General features: G+C 51.1%; 1 protein-coding gene across 6 annotated transcripts in view; it reads left to right on the forward strand.

The window, feature by feature from the left end:
• Positions 1-7,839, forward strand: part of SPECC1 (sperm antigen with calponin homology and coiled-coil domains 1) — a 283,596-nt gene extending 275,757 nt beyond the window's left edge. For all 6 annotated transcript variants that reach the window (XM_053893308.1, XM_053893304.1, XM_053893305.1 and 3 more), the window contains one exon: positions 4,630-7,839. In XM_053893308.1, coding sequence (XP_053749283.1) covers positions 4,630-4,719 — 90 coding nt within the window. In that variant the 3' untranslated portion in view covers positions 4,720-7,839. The remainder of the gene's footprint in view (positions 1-4,629) is intronic.
• Positions 7,840-18,718: the final 10,879 nt, after the last annotated feature.

The raw sequence follows: 18,718 nt of genomic DNA on the forward strand, positions 1-18,718 counted from the left end.
TAGCGGAGGCAAGAGTCAAGGCAGGCCGGCCTTCTCCAGAGCCCACGTCTTAACCTGCCCCATGACCCTCCATCCAGGACAGCCGTGCCCACCTTTGGGTTCTTAGAGCAGCATTTACTCCTCGTACTATGTAGCACATGCTGTGTTATGTTGTGTCTGATTATAGGACTTCATCCCATCTCCCCAAGACCATGAGCTCCCAAGGGCAGGAAGCCCTGTCTTTTCAATTATTTTTATTGTGGTAAAATACGTATAACATGATCTAAGTGTCTTGTCACTTGGCCAATACCACACTGTCCTGATGAATACAGCTTTGTAGCAGCACCTGGGTGGCTCAGTCAGTTAAGCATCTGACAGCTCAGGTTATGATCTTGCGGTTCATGAGTTCAAGCCCCACCTTGGGCTCTGTGCTGACAGCTCAGAGCTTGGAGCCTGCTTCAGATTCTGTCTCTCTCTCTCTTTCTCTCTCTCTCTCTGCACCTCTCCCACTCTCACTGTTTCTCTCTCTCTCTCAAAAATAAACATTAAAACAATTTTTTTAATTTTTTAAATTTATTGTCAAATTGACTTACAAAAATTTTTAATACAGCTTTATAAACTGTGAAGTTAAGGGGCGCCTGGGTGGCTCAGTCGGTTGAGCAGCCGACTTCGGCTCAGGTCATGATCTCACAGTCCGTGAGTTCGAGCCCCGCGTTGGGCTCTGTGCTGACCGCTCAGAGCCTGGAGCCTGTTTCAGATTCTGTGTCTCCCTCTCTCTGACCCTCCCCCGTTCATGCTCTGTCTCTCTCTGTCTTAAAAATAAATAAATGTTAAAAAAAAAAAATTAAACTGTGAAGTTAAGTCTTCAAACTTTATTCTTCTTTTTAGAATTTATTTGGTTGTCCTAGTTCCTTTGCTTTATAGATTTTAGAATCAGTTTGTCAATATCTACCCCCCAAAAAGACCTTGCCAGGATTTTGATTGGGATTATGTTGTAGCTATAGATCCATGAACATAGAATACTCTCCATTTATTTAGAGCTTCTTGATTTCTTTCATCAGTGTTTTGTAGTTTTCTGCATGTAGTGTTTTATAAACAAGTTTTCTGCATATAAATCCTTTTTAAAAATTTAGTGCCATTTAAATGGTTTGATTTGGTTTCACGTTTCAGTTGTCCATTGCTGGTATTTCGTAGGAAAGCTGTTGACTGAGATCTTGCTAAACTTGCACATTAGTTCCAGTGGGTTTTTTGGTAGACTCTTTGGAGTTTTCTACATCAACTATCATTTCATCTGCAAATAAAGACAGATTTAGTCCTGCCTTTCCAATCCGTATGCCTTTTGTTTCTTTTTCTTGCCTTACTGCATTAGCTAGAACTTCTGGTACAGTGTCCAGTAGAAAAAGTGAGAGAAGGCATCCTTGCCTTGTTCTTTCCTCCTGATCTTACTGGGAGAGTGTTCAGGTTCTCCATTTAGTATGATGTCAGCTTTTGGTTTTTGTGCGTGTCCTTTATCAGGTAAAAGAAACGCCCTTCTACTTTTCTAGTCTTTTGCGTGTTTTTATCATGAATAGTTGCTGAATTTTGTGTACGGGCATACCTCATTTGTGCTTCCCTTTATTGAGCCTCACAGATACTGCATTTTTTGCAAATTGAAGGTTTGTGGCAACCCTCCATCAAGCAAGTCTGTTGGCATCATTTTTCCAACAGCCTTTGCTCACTTCCTGTCTCTGTGTCACATTTTGGTAATTCTCAAAGTATTTCAAGCTTTTTCATTGTGCAAGGGTCAAACGTACTTTGTGGGTTTTTTTAGACATATGCTATGGTACACGTAATAGACTACAGTAGTGTAACTATAACTTATCTGCACTGACAACTCAAAAAATTCATTTGACTTGTTTAAGCTATGTTTGCTTTATTGTGGTGGTCTCGAACCAAACCCACAAATATCTCCAAGGTTTATGTGTGAATGTTTTTTCTGCATCTGCTGATGTGATCATATGACTTTTCTTATTAAGTCTGGCAATAATAACAATGCTGACTTTTGGATGTTGAACCTCCCTTGCATTCCTGCTATGAACCCCACTTGATCACGATTCAGTTTGCTAATGTTTGTTAAGGACATCTGTGTTTGTGTTCATGTGAGAAAATCGATAGCTTTCTCGTTAAAGTCTTTGTCTGATTTGGTATTAGGGCAACGCTGGCTCCAGAGAACGAGTGAAGAAGTGTTCCCTCCTCTTCTATTTCCTGGAAGGGAATGTGTAGAATTTCTTCCTTAAGTATCTGGCAGAATTAGCCAGTGAAACCATCCGAGCCTGGTGTTTTCCATTTTGAAAGGTTTTCAGCTGCTGATTCAAATACATATCACACGTCCTCAGATTTCTGTTCAGGCGGCTTCCTCGCCCATCCCCAGAAATGTGCCATAATTATTTCTCCAGATGTGTTCAGATGCGATGTTGACAATGTGCCAAAATAGAGTAATGTTACTATTGTTAGGTTCAGGCATGTGAGATAGTCTGAGTAAAGCTGTGAGCGTCGGTCTGACTCCTGTGTCCTCTCTGAGACACAAGACCCATCCTCGCCGTCACAGGGAGGGAGGCTTGTCATCTCTCTTGGTTCATAGGTGTGGCTTCCTTTCTCAGAACACCTCCCCTACCTCCTAAATGTCACACTCAATTTTTCTTTTTTTTTTAACTTTTAGAGTTTATTTATTTTGAAAGAGAGAGAACACGAGTGGGACAGGAGCAGAGAGAGAGGGAGAGAGAGAGAGAAAGAATCCCAAGCAGTCTCTGCGCTGTAAGCATGGAACCCAACACAGGGCTTGATCCCACGAACCGTGAGATCATATGACCTGAGCCGAAATCAAGAATCGGACGCTTAACGGACTGAGCCATCCAGGCACCCCCAAGTCACACTCAATTCTTGATGGTTTATTTTCACTATCGCCATCTAAACAACCCTGCTATTGTGAGAAGCTTAGCTCTTCATGCATCAGTCTGTGTGCACAGTCCTGCCCACAGTAGTTTATGTAGAAGGAGACTTTTAATCCTTGTATTCTGTGAAAATTATGTTTTTAAATTGTTCTCAGTAGATCTGTCTATAATGTTCCACTCGCTGCCTTTTCACTCCTTTCCCATGACCAGAGAGAGGCTGATAATTTTTTAGCATAACCAGGAAGTAGAAATGGTCAAATATATTTAGGTGTTGTGGAAACAGGAAGTAAATGGCTGGTGACAGGCCTCAGTTCTGTCATTGCTCAAGAACAGATGTGCTCAATAAGTTCAACCTTGATTTTCCACGGCATCTCTACTCCTAGCTTTCCATCAGAGTCCTTGCCTACTACCCTCTTGTGACCACAAAAGAATCCAAATTCAGTCCCAAAGTGAATTTTCTAATACCTTGAGTGGCATGTGTTTCAGGAACATTTGGCTCAGCCATCCTGTCTGTCACTTTGTGGCCTCCTCTGCTCTTGCTGATAGCCTACTAAACAAAGGGACAAACAACAACAACAAAAACATTAAATGGTCTGACACCTGATTCTGATAAGACGCTGGTTGCATTCTCAACTGGTTCAAGGCTTTTGTGGCCATCCCATTCACGGGAATTCATCTCAAGGCATGAATTCGACAACTCCGCCCACGGAGGTGCTTACGGCAAAGTCTGTAACGTGAAGAAGTGAGCGCACACCCCACGGCGAGCATCAGATGTCGTGTGGATTGTGGGGCAGCAGTCTCGTGGACTGTGTGCGCTCCCTCCCGTGATGGCCAGCGTCGCGACACAGCAGCCCGTGAGATTGTGCATGGGAAGCATGAAGTAAAAAGGCTCAGAGTACACGATATGTCCACTCGACGGAAGCGTGGGAGAACACAGGGGTACCTGCAAATGTAACTTAGGAAAGTGGAAATTGTTTTATGATAATGGAATTATGGGTGACTTTCTCTTTGCAAAGCTTTTTTTTTTTTTTAATTTTTTTTTAACGTTTATTTATTTTTGAGACAGAGAGAGACAGAGCACGAGCGGGTAGGGGCAGAGAGAGAGAGAGAGAGAGAGACCCAGATTCCGAAGCAGGCTCCAAGCTGTCCGCACAGAGCCCAACGAGGGGCTCAAACTCACGGACCGTGAGATCATGACCCGAGCCAAAGTCGGCCGCCTAACCGACTGAGCCACCCGGGCGCCCCAAGAAAGCTTTTTTTTTTTTAAGTTTATTTATTTATTTTGAGAGCGAGAACAAGCAGGGGAGGGGCAGAGAGAGAGGGAGAGAGAGAATCCCAAGCAGGCTGTGTGCTGTCAGCACAGAGCCGGATGCGGGGCTCGAACTCACAAAACTGTGAGATCACGACCTGAGCCAAGAGTCAGATGCTTAACCAACTGATCCACCCAGGCGCCCCTGCAAAGTTTTCTTTAAGATGCTGTCATGTTCTTAAGATGAAAAGGGGGAGGAAGTCCTGTCTAATGTTTTTTAAAAGGGTCAGTATCTCCTGATTAGGAATAAAACACTTTTCTTTTAACTTGCCCACGCCTCCTGTCCATGCAGGTGGGGCGGGGGGGGTGGGGGGGGGTCTCCAGGCAGCACCAGCCCGGACCAGGCTCTGAGCCCCTTTGTGGGAAGGCGGTCTGTGGTGTCCCCCCGTGACCTCCTCCTCTTTCCCGCAGGAGCTCAGTGAGATGCTGTACACGGACCGGCCCGACTGGCAAAGCGTGATGCAGTACGTGGCCCAGATCTACAAGTACTTTGAGACGTAAACCCGGGAGGGCCCTCGAGCAGCCGCCCACCGCCCGCAGCCTGTCCTGGAGGCACCTGGTCACTTTGCACAGGCCCTGCTCTGTCCACCACCCTCAACGCTCGATCCGGGGGGGCCCACACACAAATAAGAACGGAGCTGGGTTCCAGTGCATACCTACTTTTAATCTAGACGCATTTGGCGCGTAAGTTGGAAAGCCTTGCTCTCCCACGGGCCTCCCTCCTTCTAGACCTAAGGGTCCACGCCCAGGCTCACTCCGTGAGAACCGAGTAGGACATCTCCGGTCACACGCCACGACCTCACCCGTGGGCTGCGGAGCCTCACGACAAACAGCCATCTTTTCACTAAAACTCCTTCCTTTGGCCTTTAGAAAAACTTTGCCCCTGCCACCACCCACCGCCTCTGAAACCCACACGCTCATCAAAACACAAAAAGGACAAACACTCGCTCTGGAGCAGCTTGGAAAAACGCTCCAGCCCTGCCTTTTGGGGGCCGTAACGCTTCCGTTCCAGATAACAGTTTTAACACCTAGAACCGGACTGAGCAGTTTAGATCTCGCTGTCACTTACTGGCGTCTTTGGGGGGAAGACAGAGACGCGCCAGCACGCAAAGCAGCCCGTGGGCGGTTTGCTGCGGTGGCCCGTGGGGTGGCCCGCAGAGAGAAGCGTGTGTCCGTCCGTGTGCGGGGACGCGGTCACGCTCCGAAGCCCCGGGCCAGGCAGCCCCCCGCGTGCTGGAAGGGACCCGTCGGCACCTGCCCGCCTGCTGTGTTTGGCCCGCGAGTCCACACGCCCGTGCACGCCCGCACACGTTTGCCCCAGGTGCCGAACCTAACAGGAAGCCCCCCGCGTGCGAAGCGGCCTGCGCCCACCCGGGTCTTCGTGTGTTTGCGCCAACAGGCTGAAGGGGTGCCGGGCGGACGGCAGGCGTCAACAGTATTCGAACTCTAGACTCCGCCTTCGGTATCTCCTCGGGCCCTTCACATCTGCATGGCAACAGCAAGCCCTGAGCGGTGGGCAGGGATGGCTCCATTTAGAAGTGAACCGTCCGCCATCCTGCCGTCACCCCTAGTGGCTGCAGAGGGCACTCCTCCCCGCCCCCCCCCCCCCCCCCCCGATCTTGCAGGGAGACCTGCTGAGGACCGACCTGGCAGTGGAGGCCGGTGGGGCCCACGAATGTGCATCATGTAGCACGTGCAGGCGTGGCTCACAGGGTAGTCAGGTGACCTCGGTGCCTGCCACCTGCTGATGCAAGTGATTCCTCCCCACCGCCCCCAAGGGCCGTCCCTGTGTCAGTCGCTGGGACCTCCCAGTGTCATTCTACAGTAAATCTCTGCAGAGAGTCCGCCCCTCACTCTCAGGCTGCCACACCTGCCTGCTTACCTGTCCTCCTCTGTGGCCCTAGATCAGGATCTCCTGCGGAACGTGTTCAAAACGCACCCTCCTGGCCCGCCCCATCCGTCGAACCAGGGATGTCTTCTGTATGTTTCCAGAGCTCCCCTGACAGCCACGGAGAGGAGAGAAGGCCTTTCCTCTTGCTCCTCAGGGCAGGGCGGTGAGTGGCATCTGAGGTCTCTCCGGAGCAGTTTGGGGAGGATGTCAGTGGCTCTTTTGTTTTCAAATGGAAATGGAGGCACAGTCTGAGCAAATTTACTTTACTCCTTCCTGAGGAGCGTATCCAAATGGAAGGGATTCCCTGCGTGGCTCCACGCATCTGTCTTTTGTTGACATAACAGGCATTTCCATGACCTCCAAGCCTCTGCCTTGCTCACCCTTGCAGTGGGGAAAGGTTAGTATCCCGAGTATCGGGGTGAGCTCTCGGTTGTCGTGTTTGATCTGGGATTACTTCGGGGTTTTGTGTGGGAGAGGCCGAAGAGGTCTAGGGATACCTGGAGGGGGTGTTTAGCATTACTGGGCCCTGTTTTTAGTGATTACAGTAAATGAGTCCGATGATTCAGCTCTGGGCGAAGCAAGGTCTATGCAGGGGTGACGTTGCCGTTTCTTCTCCCAACACTGGAGGCTGCTCCCTTTAGCTGAAAAAGAAACAAAGAAATGTCCTATGAAAGAAAGGCCATGTGCCATTTATTTTTGTAACTCAAAGAAGCTCCTTGACTACCATTTTCTTTGCCAGCGGGCACGCTTCCAGAAGGGGAAGCCTGGTGGTGCCTGGGGGGCAGGTCTGGCCCCGCAGGGTCCTTCGAGGGGGACCGGGCCTTCCAGCACTCGCAGAGCCTCAGACCGGGGCAAGCTGTCCCCGCCCCAGTGCTGGGCCACCGGATGGGGATTTTAGACCCATTTTTAATTGCCCCAGCAGAGTGGAGGAGTTCTTCAAAGACTTAAAGCCGAGTCCACGGGTTCGTTCGCTGGGAGATCTTTCGTGGACGTGAACTCTAGCTGCCTGATGGTGGTGCCCCAGCCCCTGCTCCCCGGGGCAAGCATATTCTGAGGAACCAGGCGAACGCCCACTTCCCTTCCCACCCTAGTCCCTTCTCACTTCAGAAATGACGTTAGTCTTGGGTTTTCGTTCTTCATTCAGCCGTTGTGTTGTAGCTTTGGTTGAGAGTTTCCCGAAGCGGTGAGCCATGCGGCGGTGACGAACGTTCATCTGCGGTGTTCTCTTCCCCCGCGGAAACCGATGTTCCCTGAATCTCTCGGGGGAGGGCAGGCACTTCACCGGCCTGCGGAAGCCCGTGGAAGCCCGCGGAAGGAGAGGACTCGGCCCCCGTACACAAACCCATATGCCAAATCCGGCCGCGGCTCCTCCTGGCCCAAAGCTCGAGTGCCATTTTGAGGTGAACCACCAGTGACACGCAGTAAAAAACAGGACACAGCCACCTTTTTAAGAAGTACTTTTAAGTATCCCGTTTGCCCGAGTGCCCTGGATGTGTCCCTCCTCCGACCCGGGCTAGACTGCGGCTAAGTCTACACCATCCTCGGCCGATCACTAATTTTAACTACATTAGTTGAATACAGTGGATACATCTGTGGCCTCGTTTCTAGAAAGAGCACACCCAGCACTGTCGGGACGTGACGTGCCAACGTAGACGTATTAACTATTAACATTTGGAAGTGTATGATGTACGACTGTGTCACATTTCTAATAAATATATTTTGTTTCTGTCCGATGGTGAATTTTTCCCGGTGACGTCGATGGTTGGCACTTTGTCGGAATGCCAAGCCTCGGTTCAGGCTAGTGGCTTCGTGTCCCTATTCTGTGTTGGGCCGTGGTCGCCCCTCCCCCCCCCCCCCCGCCCCAACTGAGCGGCTCTCTCTGGCGTTACTGGAAGTTGCCAGAAAGGACTGGGGTCCTGATGGCTCTTCCGCCTCCCTCCATTCACAGCAAGAGGGCTTCGACCACAGTCTCCTGTGAAAGTCACCCCCCTGGGGCCGCGCAGATGAGCACAGCACAGGCTCCCGCACAGGCCGCCCCCACTCAGCGCACGGGTCCTGGAGACCACAGGAGGCAGTTGTACCAAGGTTGAGCAGGCAGAGCCCGTATGAACTCTAACAGACCCGAGTCGTCTGTGTGTCCAGACCCTGGTGCACTGTGCGTGCCGAGGCATCAGGTGACACGTGGCTCTTCGGGCATCATCAGAGGCCACCGTTCCCTGGTGTCTTAGACGACCAGCCCCTCCCACAGGAGAGGAAAAGGGAGGCTGCCCGCCCTCGAGAATCTTTACTTCTCCCTCCCCTTCCAAGGAAGTTCCACTGTCACTGGCCTTTGTCTCCTGAGGGACTCTCCCATCTTGTCAGAATCGCACAGTCTCTGATGAGGGCTTACCACGCACCGAGCCACGACGCCAGGCACGGCTCATTCTCCTCCGTGGGCTGTCAGGCGATGGGAGAAGATGACAGGTGATTATGCACCGCCACCTGCGGCCACTCAGTCTGCACACACACACACACACACACACACACACACAGGCATCAGACAGATGACCAGCATCTCAACACTTGCAAATCGATCCCTCCCAAAGTTTGGGGAGCCTGGCCCCTCTGTGAATGAAGCACATGCCCCAATGTTCGTGTCCTGAGTATTGATGTAGCCCATATGCATTGAGTCAGGGTAACAGGCAGGAGGCTCCACGGGGCCTCTGTTGTCACACAGTCAGTGGTCCTGGTTTTCCGCAGCCACAGAGGACCCAGAACCAAGGCCATGGGCCCCACTGGTGCACAGCCGACCCCCTTCTCTGCTCCAGATGTTTTTTTATAATTTTTTATTATTTTTTTGAGAGACAGAAAGACAGAGAGCAAGCAGGGGAGGGGCAGAGAGAGAGGGAGACACAGAATCTGAAGCAGGCTCCAGGCTCGGAGCTGTCAGCACAGAGCCTGACTCGAGGCTGGACCTCACAGGCCACGAGATTATGGACTGAGTTGAAGTTGCTGCTTAACCTGCCGAGCCACCCAGGCACCCCAGGATAAATCAGTTTTGATTAATTGGTGGAAACATCCAGCTACCAGGAACTCTTTGTTTCAGTTTGGAATTCCTCTTTGAACCCAGGGGACAGACGCCTCGGCACCTAGCTGGGTTTCTGTGCTGCAGCTGGTCTCACAAATGGCCATTTCTAGCATTTTCCAACTTGGTGGTAAAAAAAAATCCCAGAACTACATATGGGAGAACCCTGGGGAGAAACTTGAAACCTGAGAGTCAGAAGATCGTCGGTTTTCCTTCTTTGCTGGCATTAGGCCCATTCTGGTGAATAAGAGGACACACGTTTCCAAGCAAAATCTAGCCTCCCCGATTCTTTAAATGAATGCAATCTAACTTAACCCACCTGCCCTACCAAAACCTCAGTGAGATTTTTCTAGATTGTAAAAAATAAGCCGTAAAGAGATCTGGCCTGGACATCTGAAAGGGTTGGCCAAAGAGCCCCATCACTCCTCCCACTTGTCCATCTGGGTTACTATTTATACCGTTCCTTATACCACGTCCTTACCCTTGTATCAGAAACATGAAGCAAAACAGAAAATGGAACATGGGAAAAGTTAGCCTCAGCTTTCCTATATGCTGCACATGACATCACCAGGCATAGCCACCTTGTGAAAAGTCTTGTCCTAGAAGACACCTTGCCAGAGAAGGTACCTTTCCTAAGAGGACAAGTCAAGGTCAGGGCCAAGGCAGAGTCTCAGACCTCCTTGGGCTGGGCGGACCTCACTGGGCTCTTCCAGTGGCCAGGAACAGACCCAGGCAGGCCACCCCAGACGGGGGGTATCCTCATGGCCAAGGAAGGTGATCCACACTCAGTCCCGAAGAGGCATTTCAAACTCGCATTTAATGCCCGCAGAGTCGACCACGGGGAAATAAGGGTGTGGGAGGCACCTGGGTGGCTCAGTTGGTTACGTGCCCAACTTTGGCTCAGGTCATGATCTCACAATTCGTGGGTGCAAGCCACGCGTAGGGCTCTGTGCTGACAGCATGGAGCCTGCTTCAGATTCTCTGTCTCCCTCTTTCTCTGCCCCTCTCCCATTTGCTCTCTTTTTCTCTCTCTCAAAAATAAACATTTAAAAAGAAAAATAAGGCTTAAAAAAAAAAAAGCGTGACTCTTGCCACCTGCCATTCCAGCCGATGCTCATGTGCCCCAGAGCAAGTATGAGGCGTGGGACAGGTGGTGTTCCCTTCTACTGTCTTGGTTCCTGTGAGCGACTCATTGTGCGAGTGTCTCAGGACCGAATGCCACTTCAGTGTGTGAAGCTGTCTTTATTTGGGCTGCACTGTGGCCCCTAACCGCAAGCCAACTGTTTCAGCGGATCTCATTCCATCCCTGGAGGAAGACTTGACGGTGTTGGGCCCATTTGAGAGAGAATTTGTAGATGTCCAAGTGGGTAGCTTCTTTTTTTGTTTTTTCAAGTTTATTTATTTTGAGAGAGTAAGGGAGGGAGGGGCAGAGAGAAAGAAGGAGACAGAATCCCAAGCAGGCTCCACGCTGTCAGCGCAGAGCCCGACATGGGGCTCGATGTCACGAACCATGAAATCATGACCCGAGCCGAAATCAAGAGTCAGACGCTCAACCGACTGAGCCACCCGGGTGCCCCCACGATGGCATCTTCTTACGGAGCTTTTCAAGGGTAACTTTGACAAAAAAAGATTTCCAACTTCTTTTTTTTTTTTTTTTTTTTTTTTAAAGTTTTTATTGGGGCGCCTGGGTGGCGCAGTCGGTTAAGCGTCTGACTTCAACCAGGTCACGATCTCGCGGTCCGTGAGTTCGAGCCCCGCGTCGGGCTCTGGGCTGATGGCTCGGAGCCTGGAGCCTGTTTCCGATTCTGTGTCTCCCTCTCTCTCTGCCCCTCCCCCGTTCATGCTCTGTCTCTCTCTGTCCCAAAAATAAATTTAAAAAAAAAATAAATAAATAAATAAAAAAGTTTTTATTTATTTATTTTTTTAGTCACGTCTACACCCAACACGGGGCTCGACCTCACGACCCCAAGATCAAGAGTCACACGCTCTCCTGACTGAGCCAGCCAGGTGCCCTGAGACTTCCAGCTTCCATGCTGACACCTTCCAGATCCTAACACCTTAAAGAGGGTCGCCTCTGAAATTCAGGTCTGTGAGGGCCCAGGGAAACACTTACTGTGTGCCCCCTCCCAAGGCTGGGGTCCTATCGTGCTTCTGCCAGACTATTGTATTAGTCTCCCGTTGTTGCTGTAACAAGCCACCACAAACTTAGTGGCTTCACCCAGCATGAATCTATTATTGTACAGTTCAGGTCAGAGTCCGACACTAGTCTCTGACATAAGGACCCACGCGATTAGATTGGGCCAATCTGGGTAATCAGGCTCTTCTCTCCATCCCTGGTTCCCAACCCTCGGTCCCCATCTGCACGGCGATTTCTGCTGGGTCAGGTAATGTATGCATGGGCTCCAGGGACTGGGGTGCGAACATCTTGGGGGGGGCCATTTTTCGACACACCTCAGTCATCTTTGGTGGCTTCCCATTAACAACCAGTGAAATCTGTATGTATTTCTTAGTTCTAATTGCCAAGCTGAAGAATCGGATTGACCTACCATTGGGCCTCCTCATCCTGCCTTTTGGTCACTGGTTTTCACACCAGATCCCTTCACGGGTCACTAAGCCGCCAGTAGTTAGCTGCCTTTGTGGCAAGTGCCTGTCCTTGACGACTCGTCAGGGCAGGCGTCATGTGGGACCCGGGTGTCCTGTGGGACCCACTTAAGAACGAGCCGAGCCTCTTGCAGACTAGAGCAGTCTCCCTGCAAATGCAGTGGTAAGCGGAACAGCTGGGTGCTGGCGTGTTCCATGGGGTGCGAATCAGGCTTCTCCTGCACGATCCCAGATTCACAGGTGATAGAGCCTTGCCCTCCTGTAGCCGGGAGCCCGGCACCAAGGAGGTGCTGGTTCGGAGGGCTTGGGACACCATTGCGTGAGGTACGTACAAGGCCATCTTGCCAAAGAGGAGACTGAGACACGGAAGGTTAAATAATTCGCCTGAGACAACTCAGCTTGGAGAAGGCAAAGCAAGAATTTGAACCCCAGCAGCCTGGCACCAAAGCCTACACGTCCAGCTCTCCGTTGATATGTCACCATCTGGCACCTGCCACGGGGAAGGAGGAGCATACTGGGGAGCGTGGGTCTTCAGAGTGATGCCATTTAGTGCACCTGCCGTGATTTATTACTTGAAAAGCAACGAGATATTTCCTGTCCCGTGAAGCTTAGCAATTAGTTCCTGCATCGAGACCTCAGATGCATCTTAGCCAAGAGGGAGTTTGTGCATATATTGTTTCGATGGCACGCTAACCAGAGGCCACGACCTTTATGTTCAGAACGTCCACATTCGAGGACGGCTCGAAAGCCTTGCCCGGAACCCACCTCCAACCCTCTCAGCCTCTATCCCATTGGCCAAAATGGTGTCTCGTGCCCTCACCCATCCGGCCACCGGCCAAAGGGAATGGAGCCATCTTCCGTGACTTCTTAGGAATGGAGGAGGTCACCCTCCCTGAGCCAGGGCACCCCCACACCTGAACGAAAGTGGGAGCTCCGTCGGCCTGGGAATAGCGGGGGTCACCGAGTGGGTGCCACAACCGGCCGAAGCGATCGCACGGATTTTCCTCAGGAAGACATTGCCGGTGGGGACAGTGATACCTTTCGGCAGCTCCAGACCCCCAAGGGATGCGTCCTCAGGGCTCCCTCAGAACAGCTCACCTGGAAGCAGGCGGGTGTGAGTAACAGCCAAGGCCACCAGGCACGGGCTGCACTTCTTCCCTCACAACCACGCGGGACGCGGGGGTCACTTGCAGAGGGGCCCAGAGGGGCCCGGTGGGGCAGGAATATTGACCCCAGGTCTGCTCTCAGCCCCTGCGCCACCACCCCCGACCCCCCACCCCACCCCCAGCGCTGCTGGCCGGGCCGAGCCGAGCGTCACAGACGGTGGAGACGAGCAAGATGCCTTGTAAGGGGTGGTCGGGGGCCAGGCATGAAATGGCCCCTCCTGACAAGGGATCCCCTTGCTGGGTGACAACTGGGGGGGGCCGCACTGGGCCCTGGGGCTGCCTGCCTCGTCCGGCCCCCACCGGCTCTCCATTTCGAGAACGACCTTCCCCAGAGGCTGGTGCTGACAGGGGCAGGCCCTTATTTGGGGATTACTTTGGTCTTTTCCACAGGAATTGGAAAGAAGGCAGCACTTGGGGGTGTGGGTGGGCTTTGGAGGCCGTCCAGCGTCTGTCTGTCCCAGAGCTCCTGCCCAGAATTCTTTCTGCCCGAGTCTTGGTGACTGACCGCTTGTCCCTGAGTCCAGGAAAGGATGAGGGAGGTCTGTGTGTGCGGATGTGGAATGAGCGACCACCACGGCCTCTGTACCCTCCACTCCTGGGCAGGGGGGCTCCCGGCACCCCCATCACACAGGCCAAGGGGCGGCCCTCAGCCCCAGTGCAACTCTGTCATCACCATGTCTCCCATGCCACCCCCCATCCCCTCAAGGGACCCCAGGGCCTGCTCTCTCCTGGCTTTCCTCCTCCTTAGTCTCCTGTATAGGCCACCTTTCTTCAAAATTTCAAGAAAAAGATTTTGGGGGGCTGCCTGGGTGGCTCAGTTGGTTAAAAGCATCCGACTTTGGCTCAGGACATGATCTTGCGGTTCGTGAGCTCGAGCCCCGCGTCGGGCTCTGTGCTGACAGCTCAGAGCCTGGAGCCTGCTTCGGACTCTGTGTCTCCTTCTCTCTCTGCCCCTCCCCCACTCACATTCTGTCTCTCTCTCACTCTCTGAGACAGAGACAGAGCCCGACATGGGGCTTGAACTCATGGACTTGGAGATCATGACCTGAGCCGAAGTTGGAGACTTAACCAACTGAGCCACCCAGGCACCCCTAGGCTACGGCTACCTTTCTTCCCGACACTTCAGGCTCCTCAAAAATCTTAGCTCAAACCTGTCCTCAGGTGGGGAGTTTGAGCCTTGTAGGAGGGAAGTGACACCTACGACATCTCGGGGCTGTGAGGCTTTTCAGGGCTTTTTCTCAGGGCTGCCAGGCGCTGATGAAGGGTTGAGGCGGCCTGATCTGTAGGCCGGGTCGGATCCCTGGATAAAATACAGGACACCCCATTAAGTTTGAATTTCGAGTAAATAGTGGATAATTTATTTTAGCATAAATACATCTGCAATATGTAGGCCACACTTACATGTTTAAAGTATTTATTGTTTATCTGAAATTCCAACTCTGCTTGGTTTTGCTTTTTTTAAATTATTTGTTTTTTTAAGCCTCTTCTTTTTTTTTTTTAAGTTTATTTATTTATTTATTTATTTATTTAGAGAGAGTGCAGGGGAGGGGCAGAGAGAGACAGGGAGACACAGAATCTGAAGCAGGCTCCAGGCTCCGAGCTGTCGGCACAGAGCCTGACACAGGGGTTGAACTCATGGACCTGGAGATCGTGACCTAAGCCGAAGTCAGACGCGTACGTGACTGGGTCACCCAGGCGCCCCGTCCACCTAAACAAATTTTAAACCCCAAGTGAGCCAAACCAGATGGGGCCCTCGTCCGCCACTGGCGTCTGGGTTGGGTCCCTTCTTGGTCTTCAGTGGGAAGATTCTTTTCTGCTCTGTTCTCTGGGCGGCCGACGCAGGTACGGAAGTAAATGGCGGCTACGAACACGTGCATTTCAGGGCAGCGTGGGTTTCCCGCCCCTTCCCCCCCATCCTCCTCGGGAAGGAAAAGTCACATCGCAAGGTACAACCACAGTAGATCCTTGGAGGGGTCTTGTTTTAAATGCCCGGCAGCCTGTTCCAAGCCACATTCGGGGCCAGTTTGGGTTGTTTGACCCAACTTGTCCAGCCAAAGCTTTGCAGTCGGCAGAGTGATCTCTGCCTCCGCCCTCTGCCTGCCTGCCCCCTGCTCACCCTAGGGTCACCTTAATAAGATACGACTGTCTTCAAGAAGCATTCCCTTAGGGCACCTGAGTGGCTCAGTCCCAGTTGAGTGTTCGACTCTTGATTTCGGCTCAGGTCCTGATCCCAGGATTATGGGATCGAGTCTCGAGTGGGGCTCTGCAATGAGCGTGTGGAATCTGCTTAAATTCTCTCTTTCTCTCTCTCTCTCTCTCCTCCTCTGCCCTCCCCCTGCTCACATGCTCTCTAAAACAAACAAAGCATTCCTTCTATCCTCCCGCCCGAATTAAATCGTGTCCCCCTGAAATAACCTCTCAACGCGGCCTTCACTTTTCCCCGGGGGCCACTGTCAGATGTACAACCATCCGGCCATGGGCGTTATTTGGGGGTTCATGCCTGTCCCCACCCCACCCTAGGACTACAAGATGTCCCAGGGCAGGGACCTGCCTTGTTGGTCAGATGCCGTATCTTGGCACCACACTTTTCAGCAGGAAATCGGGGACCCGGGAGCCCAGGCACACTGGAGGCACTGAGAGTTGGGAGGTCCGGAGGTGGACACCAGGTATGGCAGGGCGAAGTTGGGGTGGAACAGAAAAGCCTTCGTGGGGGCGGGGGCGGGAGCCAGGAGGAGGCAGCTGGCCGCTAGTTGAACACGTGGGAAGGGAAAGACCCATGTTCTGCAGCCATCTTCTGCAAAACCCTTCCTTCCTGAAGGGATTGGGTGAATTTGTTTAGACGAGATTGGATGTTTCACGGGGCCAGGATATTTTCACATTGTGGGAGCTTGAAATCCTTTAAGCCAGGGTTTCAGACCTTTTCCCCTAGGCCCAAGGACACAAGTGGCACCTCACGGGTCTCAGAACACAGTTAGCAGCTGGGTACTACAAGGCCTTGTCAAGGTCTTTTATTCTGAAGGCTTAAAAGTTTTATTTGAAGTCTTAAAAAAATGTTGCGAATCCTACATTCCCTTCTTAACATATCAGTGATAGTTTAGTAGAAAAGCGGGGACTTTCCCCATAAAGATCCTTGAGGAAAGTTAACAGGAAGGTTCCTCATCTCATCGTAGAGATATCCTGTGTTGTGGAGAACCCACAGACGTGCCTGACCCCTCAGAGGCCGGGGGCCCGGCTGGAGAAGCACCAGGCCAAAAGGGTGAACCACAAATTGCATGACGACAGGCATCTGGGAGCAGCGAATCAGGTACGACGGCTGTAACCGGTCTCCTCAGAGCCCCTTTCAACAGGTTTCTGGAAAGGTTCTCTCTCTGGAACTGTTTGTACCTGGCAACGTGGGAAGCCAACGCTGGACTCCAACCCCTCCCAGGTTGAGTCAGCGGGGAGCCCACAACACCCTCATCGTCCATGGCCTGTGGACACGGCTTCTCCCCTGCAGTCAATGTCTGCAGACAGTACAAACTTGTTTCCCAGCAGAGAGCAGACAAGTAGAGCCAGGGGGTTTGGAGGGGCAGAGAGGGAGGGAGACACAGAATCTGAAGCAGTCTCCAGGCTCTGAGCTGTCAGCACAGAGCCTGACGTGGGGCTCGAACCCATGAACCGCGAGATCATGCGCGAGATCATGACCTGAGCCGAAATTGGATGCTCAACCAACTGTGAGCCACCCAGGTGCCCTGGTCCTGTTCACGATTTAAAGCAACAGGTGGCTGTTCCTCACCCTGCAGACCCTAAGCCTGTCCTGTGACAGCCAAGGTGTTAATGGAGTCACTGCCACCAGAAAAGGGCCCCTCTGAGTGGCTTTGACAGATGTCACCCCCCATCATCTCCATCTCCTGTGAAATGAAAATTCTCCTGCCACAAAACCAGAAGCCGGGAGATTCATTTGCTATAATCATGCAGAGGTTATTGTTTTAAAGTGACAATTGTTTGGACGCCTGGGCGGCTCAGTCTGTCAAGCATCCGACTTCGGCTCAGATGGTGATCTCGCGGTTCATGAGCTCAAGCCCCACATCGGGTTCTGTGCTGAGGGTGCGGAGCCTGCTTGGGATTTTCTCTCTCTCTCTTTCTAGCACTCCCCCACTCATGCTCTCTCTCAAAATAAATGTTTAAAAATAAATAAAGTGACAATTGTTATTAAAATAGATGCTTAGTACAGAAAATACCAAAAAGCACAAAGAAAATAAAAATCTCTTGGCATCATAGAAAAAAATGGTTTACCAAAAGTAACAGGCTTTTGGTATTTTATTGGTGCACTGGTGTGCTTATATATCAGGATTAGGTTAAACTGCAAGGATTGAGACCTGAAAAATACGGTGTTAGACAAGAAGCTTATTTATTTCCCACAAACAAAGAAGTCCAGAGGTAAAAAGTCCAAAGATGATATGTTAGAGTCATAAAATCATCAGGGACCCAGGCTCCTTTCCACTTTGACATCCCTAAGGGGGTGGCATTTGCCTTCATGATCTAATATGGCTGCCGGAGTTCCAGTCATCACAACTGTATTCCAAGTGATAGGATTAAGGAAGACTGCCCTGTCCCTTTGGAGTCTTTCTAGAAGACCTGTGTAACATTTCCACTTATATTTATTTCGTTGGGCAGAATTTAGTCCTGTGGCTATACCTAGTTGCAAAAGAGGCTGAGAAATGTAATTTTTAGGTGAAGGCTAAAAATTGAGGCTCTGTGACTAAAGAGAAGGGAAGAATCAACATTGTGAAGGACCTAGACCATATATATTCTTTTGCATCTTAAAGCTTAATTCTTTGAATAAGTTCAAAATCTTATTTTTACTTCGCTCAAAAATTAAAAATTATGAAAAGGTGTACAGTGAAAAGTCTCCCAACCACACAGTCTCTTCTCCCCTCTCGAATGCACACTGATAACCGTGTTATCAGTTATTTTGTATTTCTTTCCAAAGTGTCATGCATGTACAAGCAAATGTGAATGGTATCATACCTAACCCCCTACATGCCCACCCCCTCTTTTTAAAAAATGTTTAATGTTTATTTATTTTTGAGAGAGAGGGAGACAGAGTGCAAGCGGAGGAGGGACAGAGAAAGAGGGAGACACAGAATCCGAAGCAGGCTCCAGGCTCTGAGCTGGCAGCACCGAGCCTGATGCGGGGCTTGAACTCGCGGACTGTGAGATCATGACCTGAGCCAAAGTCGGACCCTTAACCGACTTAGCCACCCAGGTGCCCCCAGCCCCACCCACTTTTAGCCCGAAAAAGTGGCACCCTGTGTACATTGTTCTGTGGCTTATTTCTTTTCCCTTAGCAGTGTATCTGGAGAGATTTCCCTGTCAATACATAGAGAGCATCCTCTCTCTGTGTCTGCTGTCTGATACTTTGCTGTATTGGGGCCACATAAATTATTTATCTAGTCCCCGAAGGGATGGCCATATGATCTATCCTCCAAACTGGGACACTTTGGGCAGTGTAAGTAGGGGGTCTCGATTATTAGTTACATGGAAGTTAAAGGTGTCAGCTCTCCCAAGCACCCTGGGACACAGGGCCCCCCACAGATACTGAGCATCAGCCTTGTCTACAGACCCAAGGCTCGATCCCATGAACCTCAAGATCATGACCTGGGCTGAAACCAAGAGTCAGACGCTTAACCCACCGAGCCACCCAGGTGCCCCAGGTTGTCTTCAGTCTTTTGCAATTAATTACAACAATGCTGTAGTTATTAATATACACGTGTATCGATAGGTTCATCTGCGTAA

The sequence above is a fragment of the Panthera pardus genome, unplaced genomic scaffold (genome assembly GCF_024362965.1).
Source record: "Panthera pardus isolate Hobbes unplaced genomic scaffold, ASM2436296v1 HiC_scaffold_3, whole genome shotgun sequence".
In the NCBI taxonomy this organism is placed as follows: domain Eukaryota; kingdom Metazoa; phylum Chordata; class Mammalia; order Carnivora; family Felidae; genus Panthera; species Panthera pardus.